The following is a 23,598-nucleotide window of genomic DNA, read 5'->3' on the forward strand; positions in this document are numbered from 1 at the left end:
CCAAGAGCTCGGGACTGGGGAGGGGGGTGAGGGGTCAGAACCAGCAGGTTTGTCCCCAAAGTGGGGACAAATAAGGTCAGAGGGACTCGGGGTGGGGTCTGGCAGAGCCTTCCCTGAGCCCTTTGCTCCACAGTGGAGCAGGACCGGGACATGTTCTCTCCGAAGCCGTACTGGAAGGAGTTCAGGTTCGACCTGACCCAGGTGCCCGCGGGCGAGTCCGTCACGGCCGCCGAGTTCCGCATCTACAAGGCCCGGGGGGTGCCCCGGCACGGCAACAACAGCCTCCACATCAGCATCTACGAGGTGGCTGCAGAGCGCTCCAACAGGTGAGGGGGCTGCGGAGGGGAGTGGGGAGGGGAATGGGAACGATGGAGATGGGGGGGACGGGGATGGGAATGAAGAAGGCGGGGATGGGACTGGGGATGAGAATGAAGGGGCGGGAATAGGGATGAAGACGGTGGGGATGGGGACGGGGATGGGAACCTGTGCAAGCACTTTCCCTTCCCACTACCATAAAAACACCAGGGGAAGTGGCAGTGCCACAAATACCTGTTCCCAAACTTTCCAGTGGGGAAATGTCACACCCTGGCATTTTGGCCAGGGCGGAGACGATGCTTTTTCCAGGATGCCACCATCGTGTCTGGCACAGCCGGCGGCATCGAGAGCTGCTGAACTGACCCTGCTGTGCCAGGGCCTGTCTGGACACAGGCACCAAGCAGTAATTTCCAAGAATTATCGCTGGTGCTGGTGCCCTTTGGGTGCTGTTACTCACCTGTTCTTTTCCCCCTTTGTTTCTACAGGGAATCTGACCTGTTCCTGCTGGATGTCCAGGACCTGCGTGCCGGGACAGAGGGCTGGCTGGTGTTTGACGTCACAGCCGCCAGCAACCACTGGTTACTGGATCAGAAATACAACCTGGGGCTGCGGCTCTACGTGGAGACAGATGATGGTGAGTCTGATGAACCTACCTGCAGCATTTGGGGCCAAATTCCCAAGAACTGGAGTCCCCCCATCTCCCCCCTTAGTGCCATGGGATGTAGTGGTGGGGTTTGTCCCACTGGGATTTTAAATTCCCTGTTGTGACAGAGAACCCACAGGTGCCACAAGTCTGGGTTTGCAGGCAAACCTGGATGGCAAACCCTTTCCAAAGGCTTCATGCTAATGGGGTGGGCTGTAATTAATCCCACTAACACTTAAGGAGCTCCTTACCTGGGGGGATCCTGCCATGTGTGTGCCAGATGATTAACCCTCTTTTCCCCGTGGAATCGACTCTGGTCCAACACTGCACACAGGCACACTCAGAGCATCTCCACTCCCATGGGGGCAGGAATCACAGTTGCCAACTCTCCCTCCATTCCCTTCCCTCCCCAGCTTTCCTCCCCTGGGGGCGAAGGGGCAAATTGATCAGTTGGTTTTACTCGTCGAAAGGCTCTGTGTGACCATGGCGTGCTGGTGGGGGTGGCTGTGCCACCCCTGGGCTTCAAACCCCTTGGGATGCGGCTCTCCACTGCAAATTTCTTCCATTTTGGCTCCTTGCTTTAACCAAACGAGTTAATTCGGGGAGCAAACCCAAGCCTGGTGCCGTCCCTGCAGGGCACAGCGTCGATCCGGGCTCGGCGGGGCTCTTGGGGCGCCGGGGGCCCCGCTCCAAGCAGCCCTTCATGGTGACGTTTTTCCGGGCGAGTCCCAGCCCTGCCCGTGTCACACGAGCGGCCAAACCCCTGAGGAGGCGGCAGCCCAAGAAGACCAACGACCTCCCGCATCCAAACAAGCTCCCGGGGATTTTTGGTAAGAGCTTTGTTGGGTGTGGAGAGATCCCCGTGGAAAAAAACAGGCTCTGTTGCTGCTGGGGGGGGGAGACCTGCTGTCAGCACCTTCAGCACCCAGTGTTGGGCCCAGGGGGAAGCAGAGCAAAGAGCTCTGGGTTTTTAGGATTGGGTTGTTTGCAGTCAGGGAGATGCAGAGGGTCTGGGTTGGTTGCCCCCAAGGAAATGTTTCGTGAGCTTGTCAGGATTTCCGAGTATTGGAGTTTTTGCCCTTGGCTTTGAAGCCACCCTGGGAAGGTGTCATCACCCTGGAAGGGTGTCACAGCCCCAGAAAGCTGCTCAGGCAGCAGGGGAGTGGGAACCTCCAGCTCTCCTGCACCCACTGAGTTTGGAAAACCCTCCAAGTTGTCACCTCTGTGAGCAAAGCTGGGATATAGCCCTTCCAAGGCTAAATTCCTTCGTCCCAATGTCGGAATATCAAATTATCGACCGATCTGAAGCTCCTTTTCCCTTCGTGCAAGGGCAGAGGCTCCTCTCCTTCGGTTCTCCTGCACTAACCCCTATCATTTGGGCTGTATCCCTCCCTTGAGAGGGGTTGGCTGCAGGGGATGGTGGAATGGGGGGTGCCAGGGCTGATGTTCCCTGTCCCCTTCTCCCATAGATGATGTCCACACCACGGACGGGAGGCAGGTCTGCCGGCGCCACGAGCTCTACGTCAGCTTCCAGGACCTCGGCTGGCTGGTACTTGTCCACTGGGAGAAGTAAATGCAGAAGGAAAACCAGACTTCGTCATCCCATTCCCCTGCCCTGGGCTCCCTCCCATCACAGAATCCCCTGCCCGTGGAGCCGTCCCGGGAGCTGGGAAGGCAAACGTGAACTGCCACAACCCCAAACCCCTTTGCTGACCCTGAGCAACTCGTGGCTCAGTCTGAGAAATCAAAATAAACCCTTGCTGCTGGCACAGCCACCCCGGGGAGGAGGTGGTGGAGTTGTCTGTGCAGGTGGGGAGTGGAGGAAGGGGCGCAGGAAGGTGAAGCCATCAATGTAATCCCTTTTATTTTGCAGGACTGGGTGATCGCTCCACAGGGATACTCAGCCTATTACTGCGAGGGGGAGTGTGCCTTCCCCCTGGACTCCTGCATGAACGCCACCAACCACGCCATCCTGCAGTCCCTGGTCAGTGCCACCCAAAAGGACAGCCCAGGGGGGACACTGAGGGTCCTGGGGAGCAGTAGGGGCCCGGTGGGTCCTGATGGAGGACTGGGGTTTGGGATGAGCATGGCTGGGTTTGAGGGTGTTTGGGTTAGAGCAGTTCAGCTGCTGGTCCGAATAAATTATTAGTAAGTACATGCACATCTGGATGGGTACTTGCACATCTGGATGGGTACTTGCACATCTGGATGGATATTTGCACATCTGGATGGGTACTCGCACATCTGGATGGATATTTGCACATCTGGATGGGTACTCGCACATCTGGATGGGTGCTCGCAGGCTGGTCCCCACCACAGGATCACAGGATATGGATATGATAATGGCATTTCATGGCATTCCTGGAGAAACAAGTGAGAGGGCACACAGGTCACCAGCTCTGCCCATCAGCCTGAGCCAGAAGGGTGTCACGGGGGGATTTTGCAATTCCAGATCATCTCCTGATTTTCTGACTGACACGATCCTGCTCCAGTTTAACAACAGCTGGGACAAAACAGATGATTTCTGATGGACTGATTGCCCCTTCCCCTGGCAGTGGGCTCTGGAGCAGGGACTCCAAGGCTCACCAGGGCTCCCCAAGGCCCCCACTCCTCCCTGGAAAGGCTCCGTGTCAGCCGTGCCCGAGGGTTTATCCACAGCCCTGGAAAGCACCGCTGCGGCTCGGCACCCAAACGTTGGGCTCAGCATATTCCAAGCAGCAAAGCTTTAGTGTCCCTCTTTTCCCAAACCCACCCCGCATCCCAGCCAGTGCTTTAATTTCTGGAATTTCCTGCCCTGTGAGTGTTTGGTTTCCCAATGGCAGAGCCACACCGGCTCCGGTGCTCGCGGTTAATTACAGGGAGCGCCGAGCCCTCGGCCGAGCCTTTGAAGGTGTCGCCTGGCGGGGTTTAATTTTGACATTAACGAAGCTTCCAGGGCCCATCTGGGGCTGGGAAGGATCCTGGTAGTGGCGAGGAGGGGCCCCCCCTTCCCCGTCTACACCCACCCATCGCCCCTAAACCCAACGCTCTTCCCAAAACGGAGCCGTTTGGGCAGGATGTGAATCACCTGGCGCCCGGATCCGGCCCTTCTGGGAAGCGCCGGGGCAAAGGCGGCCGTGGAGCTGTGCCAGCCCCACAGCCTGTGCTGCAAATAGCAGGGTTTGACAGCAAAAACACCGGACTTCCGAGCTGGGAGAGCTGGGCTGCCCCTGCCGTAAATTAATCGCACATGTCGGGTGAAGCCAGCGAGGGCTCCGCGTGTCCGGCGGCCTGGGAGCCTCCAGCTGGTGCCATGCAGTAAAATCCTGGGATAAAGCATGTCCTGAGCAGGGGCTGAACGAGCTGAAAGGGAGTCGTGTTCAGAGAGGTGTTGTGTATTTAAGATTTTGGTGGAAGACGTTTAATTCGGGGTGGAGGATCTCTGTTGCAGCACCCTCCGCCCACACCGGGGTCTGACCACCTCTGCCCTGATTTATATTCTTTTTTTAGTCATTTGTCTATTTTTGTGAGGAAAAAGGGCCCTGAAATCCTAAATTAATGAAGGGGCTGCCCTGCCCACGCAGTGCCTTGAGCCCCGCTCCAACATAAACTGCGGCAGGGACTGCCTGGAGTTTAGGATAAATATTTTTGCAAAAAGCTGGGAATAATCTCCCCATTCACCCAGGATTTCTGCAGCTATGAGTCGGTTTGATGCTTTTTCTTTTGCCTGGAGCCACGTTTGCTGCATCCCTCCCCCAGGTCCACCTGATGAAGCCTGAGGCCGTGCCCAAGGCGTGCTGTGCCCCCACCAAGCTCAGTGCCACCTCTGTCCTCTACTACGACAGCAACAACAACGTCATCCTCAAGAAGCATCGCAACATGGTGGTGAAATCATGTGGCTGCCACTGATGGACAGGTCCCATCCCCATCCCCGAGCATCCCATCCCCATCCTCGAACATCCCACTCCATCTCCATCCCTGAAAGTCCCACCCCCTCCCCACCAGAGCAATGTGACACTGGGTTTCTGCTGGATGTGTGGAAGAGGAGTTTCATGGGCTGCATCAGAGCAAAGTCCATTAAGAGTAATAAATAATAAAAACAAATCCCTCCCACCCCTTCCTAGAAGTGGATGTAAATAATATAAAATTCTATTCTCTTACCCCGCTTAATGAGACACATAGATATGCACAAACATATATATATATATATAGGGAAGAGAGGATTTGTGGCTTGTTCTGTGTCTGGTTTGTCTGTGGCTGATGTGTTTTCCCCTCATGCTGCTGCAGTCTCTGGTGGAAGCAGTTTGGGCTTAAGGGTAATTAGGACAAGGGAGGCAACATCTGAGTTGCTCTGGGATTGAGCTGTTCCTAGCTGTGTATTTCTAACTAACCCACCTCTACCCAGTGCTTTTAATTCCCTTAATGAAAATATCATCAGCCAATTAAGTAGCTGGCTGACTAACCCGCTCCTGTTTACCTAAAGTTCACCAAACTCAGCCACTTGGAAAAAAAATAAAATATCCATATTGAGCTACGGCACTGTTATAAAATAAACACCTAGTTTAGAAAGTAAACACGGAGTTTCTCTTGCTCTTTGTTTTTTAATGTCACAGCACAAGAGTGCTCTGTTTGGAGGACATTTCGCAATGAAAAAATACTCAGAATCGGCTAAAATTGTACCTATTTGCTTGAAAATGAGCCCTGATGTGAGTTTTAGGTCAGGCTGTGCTCACCGGTGGATCTTTCCCGTGGGCTCCTAAAAGGGCTGTGACTGCCCCAGGCAGCTTCCCTGGGCTATTTGTACAATTAAATTATTTATTTGCTCTGATTTTAAAAGGAAAAGGCCTGTCCTGGTTCTCAGCTCAGATACCTGGGGGAACCTTACGTCACTAAACAAATAATGAACCAGGAAAAAAATCCCAATAAACCCACCAAAATAAGACAGATCTGCTCCTCGTCAATGCCCAGCTTTCCCAAGCAAAGGTGTTGCTTCTTTAGGTATCTAATCCCACATGAAATCCAGCTCAGGATGTGATGGTCATGGCTCTGTCTGACCTGGTGCCTTCTGCAGAGAGAACACCCAGGGCTTCCATCACTCTGAGCTCTCTCTCCCTGGTTCAGGTCCCTCTGAAGGTGCCTGCAAGGGCCGTCTTCAAAAATTTGAGATTTAAACATCAAAAAGAAGGGAGCAAGGAAGGGAAAAGCTGGGCTGGTCCATCTGTTTGTCTGGAATCAAGGCTGAGTGCCTGAGTCTCACCTTGTTGCAGTTTTAGGGCAATGCACAACCCCCAAACACTGTGGAAAGCCAGTAAGTGAATAAAAGCAACCCAGTGTTTCTTATGGAAAAGCAACACCCCCGACCTGGCAAACCCAAAAATCCCCAATGACACAAGGTCCTCAAAAGATCCCCACAACCCATCCCCACGCACCTGACCCTCCTCTCTGTCCCAGCAGCCTCATCCCTCCTGCCAACACCTGAACATGCTCAAACCCACACATCCCTTCCTCCCCAGTGCCATAATTTCACAGGAAACCCCAAATCCATCACTTCCCACCGTTGTGGTCACCTCTTTGGTGCACAGCCAGAGCTACCCACCGCAGGAACTATAAATCCACGTGATTATCCCGCTCTTCAAACTGGAGTTTGGAAATTAAACCCCTTCCTACAGCCTCATCACTTTGGGGTGTTCATCACCCAAAGGGTTCCTTCATTTCATGGTGTTTCTTGTCCTGACCATGTTTTCCCTCTTATCCATCCCAGTAAACACCTTCCCTCTGGGATTGGGATGGGGCTGGACCAGGCTGGCTTCCCAGCAGGAAGGCTGCCAGCCAGGGACCTGCTTCCCTCTGCTGATGGAAAAGGACACTACAAAGCCAGGGATATGCCAGAAACACCTCCACGAGATCCTGCTGTGGAATAAGCATGAGAGATTCAGCTCAGCTCTTCCCCTGGCACAGGGAGCTTCCCCTGGAGCCAGGATTCAGGCACAGGATTAATACAGACAAGGGAAAAAAAATAAAAAAAAATAAAATAAAAAAATAAAATTAAAAAAAATAAAATAAAAAATAAAAAAATAAAAAAAGCATTTTTGCTCAAAGACCAGCTTCGCACAAGGGACAGTTTGAAAGACAGGTCCTCGGTATTTTTAAAACTAGTTTTTATTTTTCCCAAACATAAAGTCTTTCTGGAACACAGCAGCAGGACCAGCCCTGCCCTGCTCGGGCAGCGCAGGGAAGGTTGGACCCCTCAGCACTGCCCACAGGCATCTTCACTCCGAGCTTTGCAGGGGAATTTCAGTAGAGGCCACAGGACTGGGTGCTGCTGGGGACTCTCTGGGGTGCCCCATTCCGGTTGTCCCTCCTGGCCAGGCTCCCCCCATCCAGCTGAGCTCACGGGCACTCCCCGCAGTCCGAGATGATCACCTTCTGCTTCGTCTTCCCATCTTTGGTGCCCTGAGCCTTGGAGAAAAGAGCAGCAGGAGTTAAGGGAACCAATCTCTAGGGCAGGAAGAGGATCAGCTCTGCCTGGACCACCCTGCTGACCAGCACCTACCTCGATCTCCCGCACCACGTCCATGCCTTCCGTCACCTCCCCAAACACCACGTGTTTTCCGTCCAGCCAGTCTGTTTTATCACAGGTGATGAAGAACTGGGAGCCATTGGTGTTTGGGCCAGAGTTTGCCATTGACACCATCCCTGGGATCAAAGAGTGCAGTGTTATGGCTGAGAAGGGAGCAATGGACTCCAGCACGTGAGCTGCTTCTCTAACCCAGACCCATTTCCATGTCCTGCAAAATGCTCCTGGATTTAGGAGAGCTTCTGAATATCAGAATCCACAGAAACTACTGGAAACCAATTATGTTGAGAAACACTTGCAAACATGAAAGACAGAAAGCAGGAGAAGCTGCTCAGCTATTTTTAGCTGCAGTAACAGCAAAGATGTTTGTAGGGAGATAAACCTGCTTGCTTGTTCCCGCTTTTCATAGTCACACTGTGACATTCCTCCTTTAAAATGGAACAGAAAAGCAGCTCTGAAATTGTTTTTTCATTATGTAATAGTGGAAATGGTTGGAGAGGGAAAGAGGCATTTCTGCTTGGTGGCACACAAGGGGCTGACCAGGGCAGATCACACCGCGGCAGACGCATCTGGCCAACACAGATTATAATTCAGGGCCAGTACTATCAACGTGGTACAGGCCAAAATAGCCCAAATGTGGCCCCTAGATGATACTAAAAAAATTTTCTCTCCAGTTCCTGCCTGGAGATGAGCTCTACCTGGCCCCGTGTGTTTGAGAATGAAGTTTTCATCATCAAACTTCTTGCCGTAGATGGATTTGCCGCCGGTGCCGTTGTGGTTGGTGAAATCGCCGGCCTGGCACATGAACTGGGGGATGACGCGGTGGAAGCTGCTCCCTTTGAAGCCAAATCCTTTCTCGTGGGTGCAGAGGCAGCGGAAATTCTCTGTAAAAGGGGAGAGGTGAGAGCTGTGACGTTCCTGGAAGCCACCACGGCAGGGAGGCCGAAAACTTCTCCCCCACCTGCGGTCATGGGCACCACATCCGAGCGCAGGAGGATCCGCAGCCGCCCCGCGGGTTTGTTCCCAATCTTGATGTCCATGTAAACCTGAGGGTTGACCCGGGATTTCTTGGCGGGAGGCTCGTCCTGGGCAGGAAAAGAAACGAAAGCCAAGTTTTGATGACGTTCCTCTGCTGTGCCTCCAGGAATGGCCACTCTCACACCCTCAGCCCTTGGGACAGTGGGGATACAGATGGCTTGGATTGTTTCTCCTACCTCTTGTGCCTCTGGTTTGGGGGCCTCTGTTCCTCCTTCCTCTTTGTTCTCCTCCAAAGTCTTCCCTGAAAACTTCTTCAGCCACTCGTCATCTGACCAGACTGTGACAGCAAAAGGAAAAGTCAGAGCACAGGAACTGATCCGAAGGGCCACACCTGAGCTTATGCACAGAGCTCTGAACATCCACAGAGATGTTCTTTCCCTCCCAGGCACCAACTCACCAGGCCTGGATGAGCCTTCTTTAATTCTCATGGGTTTGGCCAAGTTCACACGGATGGTCCTGCCAAAGAGCTCAGACTCATTCTGTAGAGGGGAAAAAAAAACCACAACAAAGCCCACCCAAAGGTATAAAATCACCGTGCCCCCCAAAATCCCTGCAGAGGTCAGAGGAGGACAGAGCTTGTGTTCTCCCTGCAGCCCACAGGGCAGCAAAGCCACAGGTCTCTGTGGGTGAGTGGAACAGGGTCCATACCATGTTGTCAATTGCTGCCGCTGCATCCTGCCAAGAAATCAAAATACAATAATTATTACCCTTTTTCTTCTCTGCCTTTAAAAGCAAGGCTAAGCACAGGCATGCCCCAGCACATCATTACAGAAAAGGCAGCCAGATTTTCCTAAACCTCATCTACCCCAGGGCTGATGGATCTTTCAAGAGCCGTATCCAAACCAGGATCTGGGTCTCACTGTCCAACAACCTAGTAAATCCATTTTATTTAAGATGCTTTACTGCTGACACCAGCACTTTGGGGAGGATCTGTGCATGAAACCCAGGACAGTCCATAAGAGGACAAATACATGTCCCACCCAGGGACGATGGCAGGGAGAAGTTCAGGCCAGCAGCAGCTGTGCTTCAGCCCAGAAAAAAAAAATGGGAAAAGCGGGAGCTTGGAAAACCAGGAGCTTGTAAGAGCAGAACAACATCTCCCACTGCCGGAGAGTGATTCAATGCTGTGGTAAGTATTATCCCCACCCGCTTCCATGGAGCTGCCTCCAACGTGAAGAGGATCCAGTGGAGGAAAAGCCCCGAGCAGCCCCAGCATTTGCCCCTTCCTCACCTCCGCCAGCTCAAACTCCACGAAGGCGAATCCCCGGTGCTTTTCTGGAGGGAGAGAAGCGAAGGGGTCACGGGGAGCACAAGACACGCCGGTCCCTCGGAGCGATGGGGGTCCCATCCCATCCCATCCCATCCCATCCCATCCCATCCCATCCCGCCCGCCGGGGATGCCCCGCTGTGCCCAGCCCTCCCGGCACGCACCCGTCTCGTAGTCCAGCGGGATCTGGATGTCGGTGATGTCTCCGAAGGGGATGAAGGCGGCGTGCAGCACCTTCTCGTCCACCTCCTCGGCCAGCCCGCCTGCGGGGCGGGCAGCGGTCACCGGGCAGCCCCGGTGCCCCGCCGGCCCCGCGTGGGGCGCCCCCGGCCCCGCCACTCACCCACGTACAGCACCCGCTTGGTGGCCGCCATCGTGCCCCGGTGCTGCCCCGGAACGGCACGGCACGGCCCGGCCCGCCCCGGAACGGCGCCATCGCCCCGCCTTCGGGAGGGAAGGGTGGGCGGCGCGGGAGGAGGATGCCGGGGGGATTCTCCTGCCGGATCTCCTGGGAAGCGAAAACCGACCTGGAGCCCCTTCTGCCCCATCCACCAGCTTCCCGGCTTTTCCTGAGCCTCAGAGCCACTGTGCTCACCTCCACCCCGAACAAGGTGTTGAACGCGATGATCGTGGAGGTCTCCACCAACCTCAGCGACTCCGTGGTTCTTTCGGTCAGAATTAACATAAATAATGCTTTTTATTATCCCAGAGGATCACCCAAAATAGCCTACAAAGAATTCATGGGCCCCAGCGCCAAAATGCAGCCACCTTTAGTGTATAAAGTAGCACCAGAACCATTGAACACCCAGCTGAAAATTTGGAGATCTAAATAAAGAACAGCAGAGCTTTTCCTTAAGAGCAGACAGCAAAAAAGGAAGTCCAAACCATTGTACTCTTCCTGTGAAAACACCTCCCAAAGCCTTCTCTTAGATCACTGCTTACAGACATCACCCTTTCATACGTTGCCCAAGGCGTAATTTTAACACAGCTGCCTCAAAACACTTGTCATCCAAAATTAACAGGCACAATAACTCAAACCCCAGTTTAATATATTCCCCACCTGACAGCTGCCCATCAGTTTAACTTCACAAAACCATACCACGTTTATTTATCAAACAGAGCGAAATGACAGGCAACAAGCACAGTGCAAGTTTATTCCTTTATTGATAAATGTTTCCCAAACTTTCCAAACTGGATTGTTCAATTAAACACAAACCCACAAAAATACTTCCAGCCTAAAATCCTCAACGTCCTCCTCAGAAGACACAAGGGGTAGCTCTATTCTGACAAAGGAAAAGCTTGCAACCCCCATTCTGGTTTTGGAAACCTCGAGCTTCAGAGATGGCTTTATTTAAATAAGATCTTGAAGATTAATTTACAAAATGCAATATAACTATGATGCATGGCATTGAGATCTGCAGGACAGTGAAGGATCTTCAAACATCTTGAGCTGATGTCTAGGAAGGGGCTATTTGGCTTCTTTGTATCCTAGAGGGAAAAGGGGAGACAAGTTACTCACAAACAGCATCCCTGCTCCAGGCTAGGGAACGTTCCAGAACTACAAACCATAAGGACTGCAATAAAATTTGGAAGGTACAGAGAAACTGTTCACGCTTTTCAGACAATCAGAAATTGTTATTCTCCACAGGAAACTCAAGCTCTTCACTAAATCAGCCAGTGACCGGAGCCACTGAGAAATGTATGGATGAAAATAAGAATCCTGATCACTCTTCACCAGCTTGACTTCTGACATGTGATTACAACAGCATCACAAAAAGTACTGGAGGTGTCAATTCCACACAATCCACAGGGAAATGGATCATCAAAAGCAAGAGCAGGCATTCGAAGAATCAAAAACCTTATTCAGAAGTTAAATGAGAGCTGGCTCCAAATACAGGGGACACCATTTGTGTGAACAAACCTGTGCAGTGAAATGACATTCCCGACACCAGCACTTTATAACAGATACTGAAGGCAGATGGTTTTCAGGATAAGGAATGGGCATCAACAGCCCGTTTAGCCTCAAAGTCACTAGAGCACCTTGTGTCTCTCCCATTTCCCAGATTAGCAGTTCCACAGGACTCATCCCAAGGTTTTAGTCCTTCATGAAATTTCAGCTGCAAGGAACACTTCAGGGTCTTATAAAGCACCTTTCTGATGCTTCATTAAAATAAGGTATGTGAAGAACATTTTAAGTTTTACATAAGGATTCTGTAGGGAGAAACTACATTAGGAGTTTTTTGTTTGTTTATAAAGAGTGGACTAAAATCAGGCAAGTGCTGGACATGGCCCTGCATGGGGCCTCCAGACCAGACTGGTCACTAACAATCATGCCTTATTTACCGATTCCGGAAGCTTCTAAGTGAAGCTGAGGACCGAGACACTCACCAGTCATCCTGGTTCAAGAGGTAGCAGCAACCACACCCACCTTCTGGGCAGCTTCTTTCTTGGCTTGGTGAGCCTGCAACACGGCCACGGCCTCCTCCACCTCGGGGAGACAAACCCAGTGAGACCTTCTCCCTCCAAGTCCCCCCAGAGCCACCCCAGCAAAGGGAACACCCCCATTTACCTTTGACCGGAGCGACTCTGGAGACTCCAGCATGTGCAGCAGCTCGGAGTTGTCAATCTCTAGCAGCATTCCTGTGATCTTCCCAGCGAGGCTGGGGTGCATAGCTTGGATCAGAGGGAACAAACGTTCTCCTGAGGGGAACAGGAGTTCAGAGGAGTTTTGATTAAGGGGTTATTTTTGAGATCTGAGGGGATTTTTGGATGGGAAGTCATCTGGGAGCGCTGGAGTTTCACTCACCCAGCATCTGTTTCTGCTCCTGGGGAGGGGCAGCAGCCAGCATGGAGGCTGTCAGTGGCTCCTGGCCCTGCACATGTACTGCGGGCTGAGGTGCCTGTAAAGGACAGACATCAGGGTTCTGAAACAGGCAATAGGCTGATTCCTTCATATTGAGACAATACTCAGGTATTCCCTCCTAAAACACCATTTTTTTCAATCCTACAGCACACTTAACTTCTAGAGGACAGGTAAAGTGCCCTCGGTTCACAGACATGCTCCCTGCAAGTCCTGGGTTCAAAAGCCCATAATGTCACACACGGGCACTGTAAATCTTACAAAAACAGGATCAAACATGGTGAGACATTGAGAAAGAGCAACACCCACACCTGCCCTTTTCACAGAGCAGAGGTTTGTGGGAAAAGCAAACTGTGCTTTCAATGATACTCTGGTGAGGACTTGGCAGAGAGGAGAAAGAATAAACGGTTGCAAAACGGGGACGAAGAAGCAAAAAAAAAAAAAATCCTCACAGCAAATCTGGGTACAAAAGGGCTTGGGAGTACAAGACAGATAAAGCCAATCAGCGTGCCCCTGGCAAAGGCACAACTGCCAGGTTTTTAAATTCCAAATTATGCCTGTCTGGGTTATAAAAGTGGCTTGAAGTTTCTATAAGAACTCTTTAGTTGCATGTGAAACCTGCTGCCTGAAGTAACTGCAGGGACTTCCCAGCCCATTCCCTGGGGTTACCTGCAGAGGTTGGACACCTGGGTGTGGGCTGCGAACACTTGAGGCATATTTGTAAGGAGGGACAGCTCTGGGAGCAGGGGCAGCTACGGGTGGACGGGGAGCCAAATTCTGTGCTGCTGTGCCAACACCTGCAAAGGAAGGAGGACAGAGTGACAAACACCTGCAGCAACCTGCAAGGTCGGTATTAACTGCTGAATTCAAGCCATGCTCTGCACAGTAATAATCCTTAGGACACCTGAGTGTAACTTGCTCTTTTATTAGTGGGCTATTCTCCCTAGGACTAATCCAGGTTTTTTGAGCGGTTAAGTGTTGCAGAGGTGTAGAGATGAGTCCCAAACCAGTGGAAAACAACCCATCTGGATTTCCACTGCTGTGCTGTAGCACCAACTGTCCCCAGACCTGCACTGCACAGCCAGGAACAGGAAAGAGTCGGGTGCTGGCTCTGCCCCTTGCTCCCGGTGATCTTTGGTTGTCCCATATCTGACAACCATCTTTGGAAGTGGAAGTCAAGTCTCCACAGCACTCTCCTCCTTCCCTCCAGGCCAAGGGGAATGGCCTGGGAGCAGATCCCTTACCAACTCGCTGGGCAGCAGCTGGGAGGCCACGGGAGGCGGGAGCATTGGCAGGGGCCAGATGGCGCAGGGCTGGCCGGGGTCCCGACTGGCGCATGGCATTTGGCATTCCCTGGAAGCCTGATGGAAGATACAGGGGGGGGAAAATCCTCAGAACAGAACCAACTGGCAAGCCAGAACAGCCAGCTTGCAGGGGTTGTGCATGGAAAGGAAGGCATGGATTGTTCCTGTTGGGAAGTACAGCCACCAAAGGGTCATACAACCAAAACAGCTTCTGGCATGCTCACCTTGAGGTCTTCCTCCTTGCTGCCAGCGTGGGTTGGGTCTCATCTGGGTCATTTGGTTGGGTGCATAGTAAGTGGGTCTGCTCTGAGCCTGAAAACAGATCAGGCAAGGTCAGAGGCAGCATCTAAGTGAATCACAAACATTGTTTACAACATGTTTTGGCACTGGTTGCCAGGACTCAACACTCAGGTCAGATTAAGAGAACAGGCAGCTGGCAAGTCACAGAATTAACCCCACTGACTGCACCCCTCATTAGGAGTTATTTGCTTACAGGCATAAGAAAGGCTCAATGAGATTATTGCCGCTGAACCAACAAACCTCTCAGACAGGTCAAAGAACCCACACTGGCTCAGCTCACCTGGGGCACAGCAGGCATGAAATACCCCCCAGCAGCAGGCTGGAACTGGTTAATGATTGTGTTGGCAGGCAAGGCTCTCATCCCAGCGATGCGCTGCATGTACTGGTTCGTGAGATGGGCCTTCCTCTCCTCTTTCCTCTGTGCCAGTGCCACATACAATGGCTTGGAGCCCACAATCCGCCCGTTCATCTCTGTCACAGCTTTCGTGGCTTCCTCTGGAGAGGAAAAGCAGACAAAGCCAAACCCTTTGCTCCGTCCATCTTCCAGCATCACCTGCAGTAAAGATCAATTGCTAGTGGAGTACCAGCACCACAACTCGGCCTAAGAATCCCTGGATTTTAAATTTCAGGCAGGCAGGGCGTAACTGTTGCAGAGGTGTAGAGGCAGGTACTCAATGGAGAGTCACTTGTCTGGATTTGCTCTGCTTTGCTGTCAGCACCAGGTGTCCCCAGGCCCACACTGCGCAGTAAGGAATGGGAAAGATGTGGTGCAGCTCTAAATGCCACTTCCTGCTTGCTGGGAGTCACTTAAACAGGCATGTTTGCCCCTTCCTGTCTCCCCCTTTGATAAGGGAATGAAGCTTTCAGTAAAACCCCACCAAGACCCAAAGAAATCTGTTTATTTACTGGTCCAGATGTTTTCAGAACCACAATGACCAGAGGATAAGAACTGTCCTTTAATCCCATGTCAGACAACAGTTCCTTCTTCAGGCTTTAAAATTCAAATACTCCCAAACCCGACAATACCTTGGCACTCGTTATTGACCCAAAAGGTGAGAACTCCTTCCTCAGTTTTTCATCATCTATAGTGTCATCTAGGTTTTTAATGTACAGGTTAACACCCTGAAAGGGAGAGAACAGTAGGACATTCATAACATTAAAGAAAACCTTAAGCACATCGACAGCTATCCATCTGCCAGAGCTGTAATTTTTCTGAGAACTCTTAATTTAGCATCATGTTCCTTTCATACCGCCCAAAGCTGAAGGTGTGATAAATGTTGCAAAGGCGTAGAGACAAGTCCCACTGTGGTGAAAGGGAGCTTGTCTGGATTTCCTCTGCTTCCCTGTTGCATCGTGTGTCCCCAGTCCAGAACTGAACCTCAAGGAGCAGGGAAGTTTCAGATGCGGCCTCTGACATGACCCAGTTCTGCCATGAATTAGAGACAACAGTGCAGAGTTGTGCTCTCTCTTCCCATCCCTCTGCATTTCCCCATTTGACAGTCGAGGAGACTGCATGCCTGTTTTCTCATGTCCTCCTAAACACTTCCACTGCCAAGACTATTGACCCTTTGACACCAAACACCACGGAGACACCTTTAACTCCCAGGGTCTCTCACAGGACGATGACTACACTTTGTCAACTCCTTTTGAGTCCAGCAACAGGCTGAAAATGGTGCTTAAAATCAGAGAAGGAACAGAGTAATCACCTGGTACCGGCTGAGTCTCTCCTGCTTTAGCTGTTCAAACCTCCTCTTCAGCTCTGCCTGGCGCTCAGCCTTCTTCTGTGCTCGACCCACAAACAGCATTTTCCCATTGATATCCTTCCCGTTCATTTCTTCCACTGCCTGCACAGAGGGTCCAAGAGGAAACCGTCAGCTGCTGAAGCAAGATAGTTCCTGATCCTGCCCAGAGCTCACGTTGTATCCCTGCCTGTCAGTCAATAAATCAAAGTTTGCACATTACCTTTGCACTGTTTCTGCGTTAACAACCGGCTAATTAAAGACAAACGGAAGTTACCAGGACAGATCACACTGACACACCACCATTGTGAATTTATCCCCACCCCTTTTCCTGCAAATAAGGCTAAATTTTAACAGGCACACTGCTTAGAAAACAGTGTTAAACAATGTTCTCACTCTAGAAACGTTCCTCCTCCTCAAGCCCTGCATTGTAGTATTTCTCCAGCAATTAACAGTCTTGATTATACCACTCCATGCTGTGGATCTAGGAAACTGGAGAAATGCCAAGTTATCCTTGAAGGTCAAGCTAGTTAGGGTGCAAAAGGTTTCTGAGTTCCCACATCTAGAAGCAGTTACGACTGAGGCAGAATTTTCTTCCTTTTCAGAAACAGGTTCCCATGACAAACCAAGTTTTTCTGTTCTGAAGATACCCAAACAACAAAAAATTGGTCCTACCTTGTTAGCTTCTTCATGCTTTTCAAAGCTTACAAAGCCAAAGCCTTTGGATTTTCCAGTGGGGTCTGTCATCACTTTAACACTCAGTGTTTTACCTGTTATCAAGGGACAGGGTTAGTAAAATACCATAAATCTATTTCAAGATTATTAAGCTTCACAAAATAACCTCATCCCCCATCCTCTGCCTCCCGTCCAACAGTTGGCACAACCACTCCCACACCTCAGCCTTAAAGTGACTGAGGTAGAGCTACACAGATGGCAGCAGCACTGAAACTACCCCAGTTCATGAAATTCAGTCTCATTAAAAGTATTTCTGTATTTACCATATTTGCCAAAGAGCTCCTTCAGTCTTTCATCATCCATGTCATCCCCGAAGTTTTTAATATAAACATTGGTGAATTCTTTTGCCTTGGCTCCCAACTCAGCCTCCCGCTCCTTACGAGACTTGAATCTGCCAACAAATCTGCAGGAAAGAATGAAAATCCCAATAAACAGATTGTCTTCGAGAGCGGAAGAACAATGTGTGACTTGCAGCGAGGCAAAAAAAAATGAGTGTGTAGTAGGAGCTGGGAATGGGGACAAGAAAGGGTGACAGCAGAGGACAACAAACAGGCCACAGACCAACCAGAAAAATCACCTGTCCTACGGTCAGCCAAGGACGCCCACCCAGCTCTGCACCTCTGTCCTGTCCATAGAACCCACCCCGCCCACTAGCAGAGAGGTGGCAAATCAAGGCTTGGTCAGGGAAACCCACCAGTCCTGGAATGGAGGGGTAGCAGGCCATGGCTTGGGCAGGGTCACTCACCAGCCCTGTAGTGGAGAGGTAGCAGGCCAAGGCTCGGGCCAGGAGAACCAGTGCCTTGTGTGTCCCTGTTAATACCGAGATGCCTCCCGGAGCATGTGAGCGCTGCTGCTGCCGGCTGTGACACTCACACTTTGCGGTCGTTGAGCAGCATGCCGTTCATCTTCTCGATGGCTCTATCTGCAGCATCCTGCGTCTCAAAGTGCACAAAAGCGTAGCCCTTAGAGCCATTCTCATCACACACCACCTGCAACACGGGCAAGGAGAACAAAACGTCAGCCCTCTGAATGTGCCGTCTCCTCTGTGGCACCCATGTGAAAATATCTTACTGTCCAGGGCACAACAAAGTCTGTGTTTCCGACTTCACGACCAGATCTGACACAACCTCAGCAATCCCCGAGATTCTGGCCGACTCTGCCTTTCAGACTTTGCTCCTCACCTGGTAAAAGGCGCCCCTTCCACCTCCTACACTGAACTGTCTGATCCTGTCCCTGCCATCACAGAATCGGACAAAGTTACCACATCTCTCACCTTGCAGGACAAAATGTTTCCAAACGCTGAGAACGTGTCATAAAGTGCCTTGTTATCAATGGATTTGTCCAGATTCTTAATGAAGACATTCCCAACCCCTGACTTCCTCAAGGAAGGGTCCCTCTGAGACCACATGATGCGAATGGGTTTTCCTTTGATCACATCGAAATTCATGGTATCTAGAGCTCGCTCAGCTGCAAGAGAAGCCAAGAACAGGTTTCTCGGTTAAAGAATAAAAAGGTTTCCATCAGGTGGGTGATCATTTTCTTTGAATTCTACCCATCCCATGGAGACATTTGGGCTATTATCACAGGTGATCAATGGCTTTTAACTCAGTGTTTCAAAGGAAATCTTGCAGCACAGTCACTAGACATGTTAAGTATATAAAAGGTTTCACAGACTATTTAAATTTACATTATAGCGATATTTTAACCAGCACAGTAAAATGGATGTCAAAGTGCCCGGGGTCTATTAGCTATATTCTTAATTATTATAAAGGTAAACTGCTCCATCAAAAGGAAAAAAAGGAAATTCAGGAAACCCTGTTAAAAAATGGAAGCTACAAAAGTGACTGTTTGGCTGTTTCGCTTTTCCTGAAACTCATCTCTACCCGTACTATTTCTATTCAGAGAAAGGATCATCTCCCTGTCAGGTCAGGGAAAACGTGCACGAACACGTGGCTGGCAGGGAGGACAACATGAGTCAGCTTCTATAACTTCTGTGGCCAAAAAACGATTCCCAAGTTGCTCAAGCTAAAGACGACAGCAAGAGCTGACAAAATTCTGGGGAAAAAAGTCCATATACCTAATCTGATTAAAGGGAAGTGTTTATCTAAAGTCTCAAAGCCCAGCACTGTCATTCTAACCTACAATGAAACCCCCCTCCGTGGTGCTATTTCTGCTGCCTACTGGTATATTAAAAGGATCATTACGTACACACATCAGGATCTTGTTCATAAAATTGAGATGCTTGGATTGTTCTGGGCCAGAAAACACTCCCAGCATGGAGTGAGGAGAGAAAAAGAAAGGCTGTTAATTCCCAGCATGAAGCAGGGAAAGAGAGGGAAAGACATGCATTTAAAATCAAGGAATTTTAACAGGGCAGAACCCAGGTTTTCCAAATATGTTTGGCTCAGTTCTTCCAGGCCACCTTCACCCTGTAACACTTGCTGATTAGATTTTAGGAGCAGAAAATTTAATTTAAACAGCTTCTTTCCTCTGACTCTGCCTGTGCAGAGTAACTACTTAGCATGTCCCAAAAGTACCTCTAGGAATTCCAATGGGACGTTGCCTACCAAAGCCTCCTGCACTCCCTTCCCCTCTTCCACTACTGCCTGGAAATTTCTCAGAATTTTTCATGTGCTTTGAAATGTTTGGGGTTTTTTGTTGCTTCACACACAAATCCAGCTGGAAACGAGCTCGGCTGGACTTCCTTCCTGAAGGAGCCAGGCCTGAGAAACAATATTAATTTAAGGATTCTCCCAGCTCTGCTTAGTCAAAGGTGTTAAGTGCAATTAACTGCCAAGCTAAAATGATTTCTCAGCTGCTGCTCCAAGCCCATGACACTGAGGTTCTTCCCGCAGTCCATTCCTGGTAGGCAGTTTAGCAGCCGACCTGGTCCAGTTTGTCAAATTTGGCAGTGTTTATTTATAGCAGGCAGAGGTCCTGCAGAAGCATGTGTTGGCAAGGACACAAACTGGCTGTATATACCATTTGCAGCAGAAACAGGCTCCTGCTGAAAGGTGACAAGCAGATGCAGCAGTGGCACGTAACCAGAGGGAACTGTGAAGGCTCCACAGAGCCACCGAGGTCCAGAGGAGTGAGGAACTCACTCCCAGTCCTTTCAAGCTTCCTAAGCATATAAAGCAGATACTTTTGCACTGCTCTTTTCAATAGGTTGCTACTGTTCCACCCTATCATTGCACTCCTCTTGAAATTCACTCAAGATGCTTGTTGAGAGCAGTGAAAGCCCTACAGGGACTGAGGGAGGTGTGCCGTACCCACAGGTGGAAATGCCATCCCCGTCCCACCAGGACCTCAGAAAACCTGTAAAGGATCAGCAGGACTTCTGTGAATGACTCACACTAAGCACATCTGATTCATTTCCTTAATCTGAGCAAACACCTTCTCGTTTTCTTCTATTTAAGCCACAAAGCTTCAGCTATTTCAGTTCCTGTATCTGTTTCTCTCCCACTGGTTCCTGTCATCCTTCCAGCAGACTCAACTGCAACTCACACAGAACATTATACACACTCTTAACCCCTTCCAGGCTTCCTTTTCGTTCCTCTTCCATGGCCTGGTGGATAGGGAAAGGTATGAACGCTCAACTGCAGTTTGCCTCAGGCCTCAGAGTAATTAACCTCCCTTAGAGGCTCCCAGAGCTAACACAGTGCTGGAATTGGTGACTGTGGTTGAGCAGCAAGAAGACAGATAACCACACACGTGAAGAAGAAACTCCCACACAAGTTTTGTTCTAAAAGACAGATGCTCTGCAAACCCCGGGGCTCTCGCTTAGGTCGCCAAGCAAAAAAAGGCTGACAAAACGAGCATGCAGCACTAATTTAACCACTTATTTTTTAAAAAAGTGAGGGTGCACACAGAACAGACTTAAATCCCTCAATCATTGAAATTACAGCAAGATGCTGCTGCAGTGAAGCATTATGTCAGTCCCCACTCTTCCCTCTTAACTTCACACTTGCATTTACATTGCACAGGTCTGCCTTTACACTGCCTTCTCTTCAAGCGAGAGAAGAGTGAAAAAGTTTCTCTATCCTCTTCTACACCTTGCTTCTTTAGAGACACTTATCTGTTTCCAGCTCTGGGTTCCTTCTTGGCTTGGGAAACACTCACTTTGAAGTGTTTCCTCACTCTGCCTATCACAGTAAGACAGGCTCAGTATCCAGCATTCCCTGGTTACTACAGCAAAGAACTGCCATCAAACACAGCAGAGCTCATTTTCCCTAAAAATAACCACTCTGCAGCAGACTGGCAGTTAGACAAAGCATGTCCAGAAAGCAGCTCCTTCCAGGGTCAAGCACCACTCCACCACCTAACAAAAAACGTAAAGAAAAACACAAGCTCTGACCTAGTTTGGACACAGGAACTCTGGAAGTGCAGAGCCTGCTCAGGATGTGAGCTCCTCGTGGCTCGTGGAATGGGGAAGAGTTCTGCCACCTTCAAAACATCCCCAATTTCTGCGTTTTACAATAAAAATTATATTCTTCATATTCAAGTGTGTTTTGGAAAGGCTGTTTCATGTTCTGCTGCGCTGCATGTAGTACAGCAGCTGTTTTTTTTTTTTTTTTTTAATTTAAGCAGTTTGCCAGACAGAAGGAATCAGGAGCATTTCAGAGGAGTTTTCAGGAGGGTAGGAGGAGTTTGACTATTTCTCTGTCCCGATACTAACTCAATGATTAGGTTTAAATCACTTGACCTTCTAGGACCTATAAGTAACAAGACACCACTTACTTGGTTTAAGTATCACTTCAAGTACAGGAGCTTCCTAAAATGTCTGCTGCCTCACCAGGAGCCCAGAATGGTGCAACCTCCCTCTAAATTCCTGCCTCTTTATTACCATAAAAGATTACCTTGGAATATAATGCAAAGCCACCTATGTGTACGAGGTGCAGAACTCTTCCCCTAAAGCAAGACATGTGACCAGCCACTCTTCCCTTTTTAAATCATCACTCCACGTGCTAAAAAGCTTTCCTCTACTTCAGGAGAACTCTGTATTGTTGCACCCCATCTTGCCAGCATTTATCTCATCCATGCTCGGAGTTCGTGGCTTTGTTTCTCTTACCCTGCAAAATGAGATCACAGCCCAGGCAAAGGCAGGTGAGCTGGGATAACTGTACCTTTGCTTTTTCAGCACATGAATGTACCAAGGTGGGTCTATAGGAGGGACTCAGAGCAGGACAGGACCACATATACAGGCTCTCAGGTTCTTTCCTCCTCACTGAGAAGTTTTAAAACACATAAATACACTGCTCAGTCCACACAAAAAGCATTTCTGGGAGTTCCACGAGGGAGGAATCATGCAGTAGGGTGCAAGCCGGCTTTTTTGTCAGCCTGGCAAGAGAAAGGATCAGAAGTGCTCAATCAGATCAGTCCTTATCCCAAGGAAAGAGCATGTAGAAGTTTCTCTGACCACAGAGAAGATGAAAGCTCTGTAAGAATGTAAAGCAGAAAAACCCACTGCAAGCTAAAGGAAACTTTACTTGCTGCTCAAGCCTGTGCTGTTGTGAACTGATTCCAAATTCAAGGGAAAAGTCCATTCTCAACTCTCCTCTGGATGTCTCTGTCACATTTAGATGCTGCTAAACCACAGCACAGAGCAATGAACTTGCACTAGTCAGCAAGCAAAGCTCTGAAAACTAGGGCAGAAAACGCTGACCCATTTTCTTTCCAGAAAAGACATGTTCCAAAATGACCTCTCCCGTCCCATCTTTCACACGCTGCTTCAGCTCTGGAATACCTACTTGTAGGAAACAAACTGAAGTGTGAAAAAAAGAGAAGAGTCTGGCAAGGGCAAATTTAACTTGGCTTCTTCATGTGAGACGACCTGGTTTCCCATGGACTGAACAATGCATTCTCTCTCCATTTAAAAGCAAGAACACCACGTCCCAAACTGGGAGACATCCAGCTGCTTGCACAAACACAGGAATTAAGAAGATCTCCCAAGTGTTACATTGGAGTGAGTGGAACAGCCAGAAGATAAGTATTCACTGAGTATTCCACCAGGGCTGGCTACTCTTGAACTACTTGTGCTAGGACTGATTGCACAAATACCCACACAAACAGCCCAGAACTACACCAGAATGAAGGGGGACACAGTGAGGATTACTTTTTTACGTGAGGAACAAACACACATCTCTGAAATTTAATACCAGTGCAAGAAATAGATCTATCAGACACGTTACTAAGATGTGCATTTGCAGAGTATTTTGAAGCGGTAAATATTCCAACTCCAATCACTAGAAAGGGATTACTCACCCTCGTCCTGCGTCTCGATAGGCATCCACCTGGCAACACCACACTGCCAGCAGTGCGAGTTAGCGAGGAAAAAACGAACAAAAAGTTGCAGACCTGGCTGTAATTGCCACTTACCATCTGCCGGCTGCTGGAAGTTGACATAGGCATAGCCGAGGGACCGGCGGGTGATCATGTCCCTGCAGACCCGAATGGAGAGCACGGGGCCAGCGGGGCTGAACTTCTCGTAGAGCATGGCCTCGGTGATGTCGGGGTGCAGGTCCCCCACGTACAGCGATGCCATGGGGTAACTGCTGGCTGCCGTGTTCATCTTCCCCTCACCACTCACTTCCCACCGCCGACTAAGGGTTCTTGGTTTCGTTCGTTTGTTTGTTTGTTTTTCCTCTTGGGATTTCTATAAGTCAAGCTTCTTATAAATATTTGATTTTGGGGGCCACACTCCAAAGTCTTTTATTTAAAAGCCTGCTTAAATCTGCGGCCTGCAGACACAGCGTGGGGCAGGGGGGTGGGTGGGACGGGAGGAGGGGGGCACCAGCACACTGAGCTGAAAGGGGGTTGGACAAGCCTGAAAATCAAAAAA

General features: G+C 49.9%; 3 protein-coding genes and 3 non-coding genes across 7 annotated transcripts in view; 1 reads left to right on the forward strand and 5 right to left on the reverse strand.

Annotated features, from left to right (window-relative positions):
• LOC114067739 (bone morphogenetic protein 8B-like) overlaps nucleotides 1-5,486 on the forward strand; it is an 11,661-nt gene extending 6,175 nt beyond the window's left edge. Inside the window, exons 2-7 of the mRNA XM_027903390.1 lie at nucleotides 134-326; nucleotides 801-949; nucleotides 1,594-1,788; nucleotides 2,428-2,507; nucleotides 2,832-2,942; nucleotides 4,697-5,486. Of these exons, the coding sequence (XP_027759191.1) occupies nucleotides 134-326; nucleotides 801-949; nucleotides 1,594-1,788; nucleotides 2,428-2,507; nucleotides 2,832-2,942; nucleotides 4,697-4,846 (878 nt within the window). The 3' untranslated portion in view covers nucleotides 4,847-5,486. The remainder of the gene's footprint in view (nucleotides 1-133; nucleotides 327-800; nucleotides 950-1,593; nucleotides 1,789-2,427; nucleotides 2,508-2,831; nucleotides 2,943-4,696) is intronic.
• A 1,636-nt stretch (nucleotides 5,487-7,122) lies between these two features.
• Nucleotides 7,123-10,223, reverse strand: PPIE (peptidylprolyl isomerase E). Of its 2 annotated transcripts, XM_027903389.1 has the most exons (10): nucleotides 10,163-10,223; nucleotides 9,984-10,082; nucleotides 9,784-9,827; nucleotides 9,201-9,227; nucleotides 8,950-9,031; nucleotides 8,729-8,829; nucleotides 8,476-8,599; nucleotides 8,213-8,398; nucleotides 7,491-7,633; nucleotides 7,123-7,396 (listed from the first exon to the last, which is right to left on the reverse strand). In XM_027903389.1, exons 1-10 carry the CDS (start codon nucleotides 10,191-10,193, stop codon nucleotides 7,328-7,330), a joined length of 906 nt encoding a protein of 301 aa, XP_027759190.1. In that variant the 5' UTR covers nucleotides 10,194-10,223; the 3' UTR covers nucleotides 7,123-7,327. The 2 variants fall into 2 exon arrangements, with proteins under 2 accessions (XP_027759190.1, XP_027759189.1); XM_027903388.1 differs by having other exon boundaries at nucleotides 8,729-9,031.
• Nucleotides 10,224-10,959: 736 nt separating this feature from the next.
• On the reverse strand, nucleotides 10,960-23,585 carry PABPC4 (poly(A) binding protein cytoplasmic 4). The gene is made up of 15 exons (XM_027903396.1): nucleotides 23,136-23,585; nucleotides 18,031-18,224; nucleotides 17,631-17,746; nucleotides 17,021-17,160; nucleotides 16,698-16,792; nucleotides 15,990-16,127; nucleotides 15,310-15,405; nucleotides 14,564-14,836; nucleotides 14,208-14,295; nucleotides 13,924-14,040; nucleotides 13,349-13,476; nucleotides 12,626-12,719; nucleotides 12,389-12,519; nucleotides 12,208-12,307; nucleotides 10,960-11,307 (listed from the first exon to the last, which is right to left on the reverse strand). The coding sequence occupies exons 1-14, from the start codon at nucleotides 23,326-23,328 to the stop codon at nucleotides 12,221-12,223; spliced, it is 1,890 nt and encodes a 629-aa protein (XP_027759197.1). The 5' UTR covers nucleotides 23,329-23,585; the 3' UTR covers nucleotides 10,960-11,307; nucleotides 12,208-12,220.
• Nucleotides 13,653-13,785, reverse strand: LOC114067771. The gene has a single exon (XR_003573462.1). It is a non-coding gene; the product is annotated as a small nucleolar RNA SNORA55 (small nucleolar RNA).
• On the reverse strand, nucleotides 14,926-15,054 carry LOC114067773. The gene has a single exon (XR_003573464.1). It is a non-coding gene; the product is annotated as a small nucleolar RNA SNORA55 (small nucleolar RNA).
• On the reverse strand, nucleotides 15,556-15,688 carry LOC114067772. Its single transcript, XR_003573463.1, has one exon. It is a non-coding gene; the product is annotated as a small nucleolar RNA SNORA55 (small nucleolar RNA).
• Nucleotides 23,586-23,598: the final 13 nt, after the last annotated feature.

This window comes from Empidonax traillii, unplaced genomic scaffold, assembly GCF_003031625.1.
Source record: "Empidonax traillii isolate 1590-97213 ecotype Southwest subspecies unplaced genomic scaffold, ASM303162v1 scaffold958:size599741, whole genome shotgun sequence".
Lineage (NCBI taxonomy): Eukaryota > Metazoa > Chordata > Aves > Passeriformes > Tyrannidae > Empidonax > Empidonax traillii.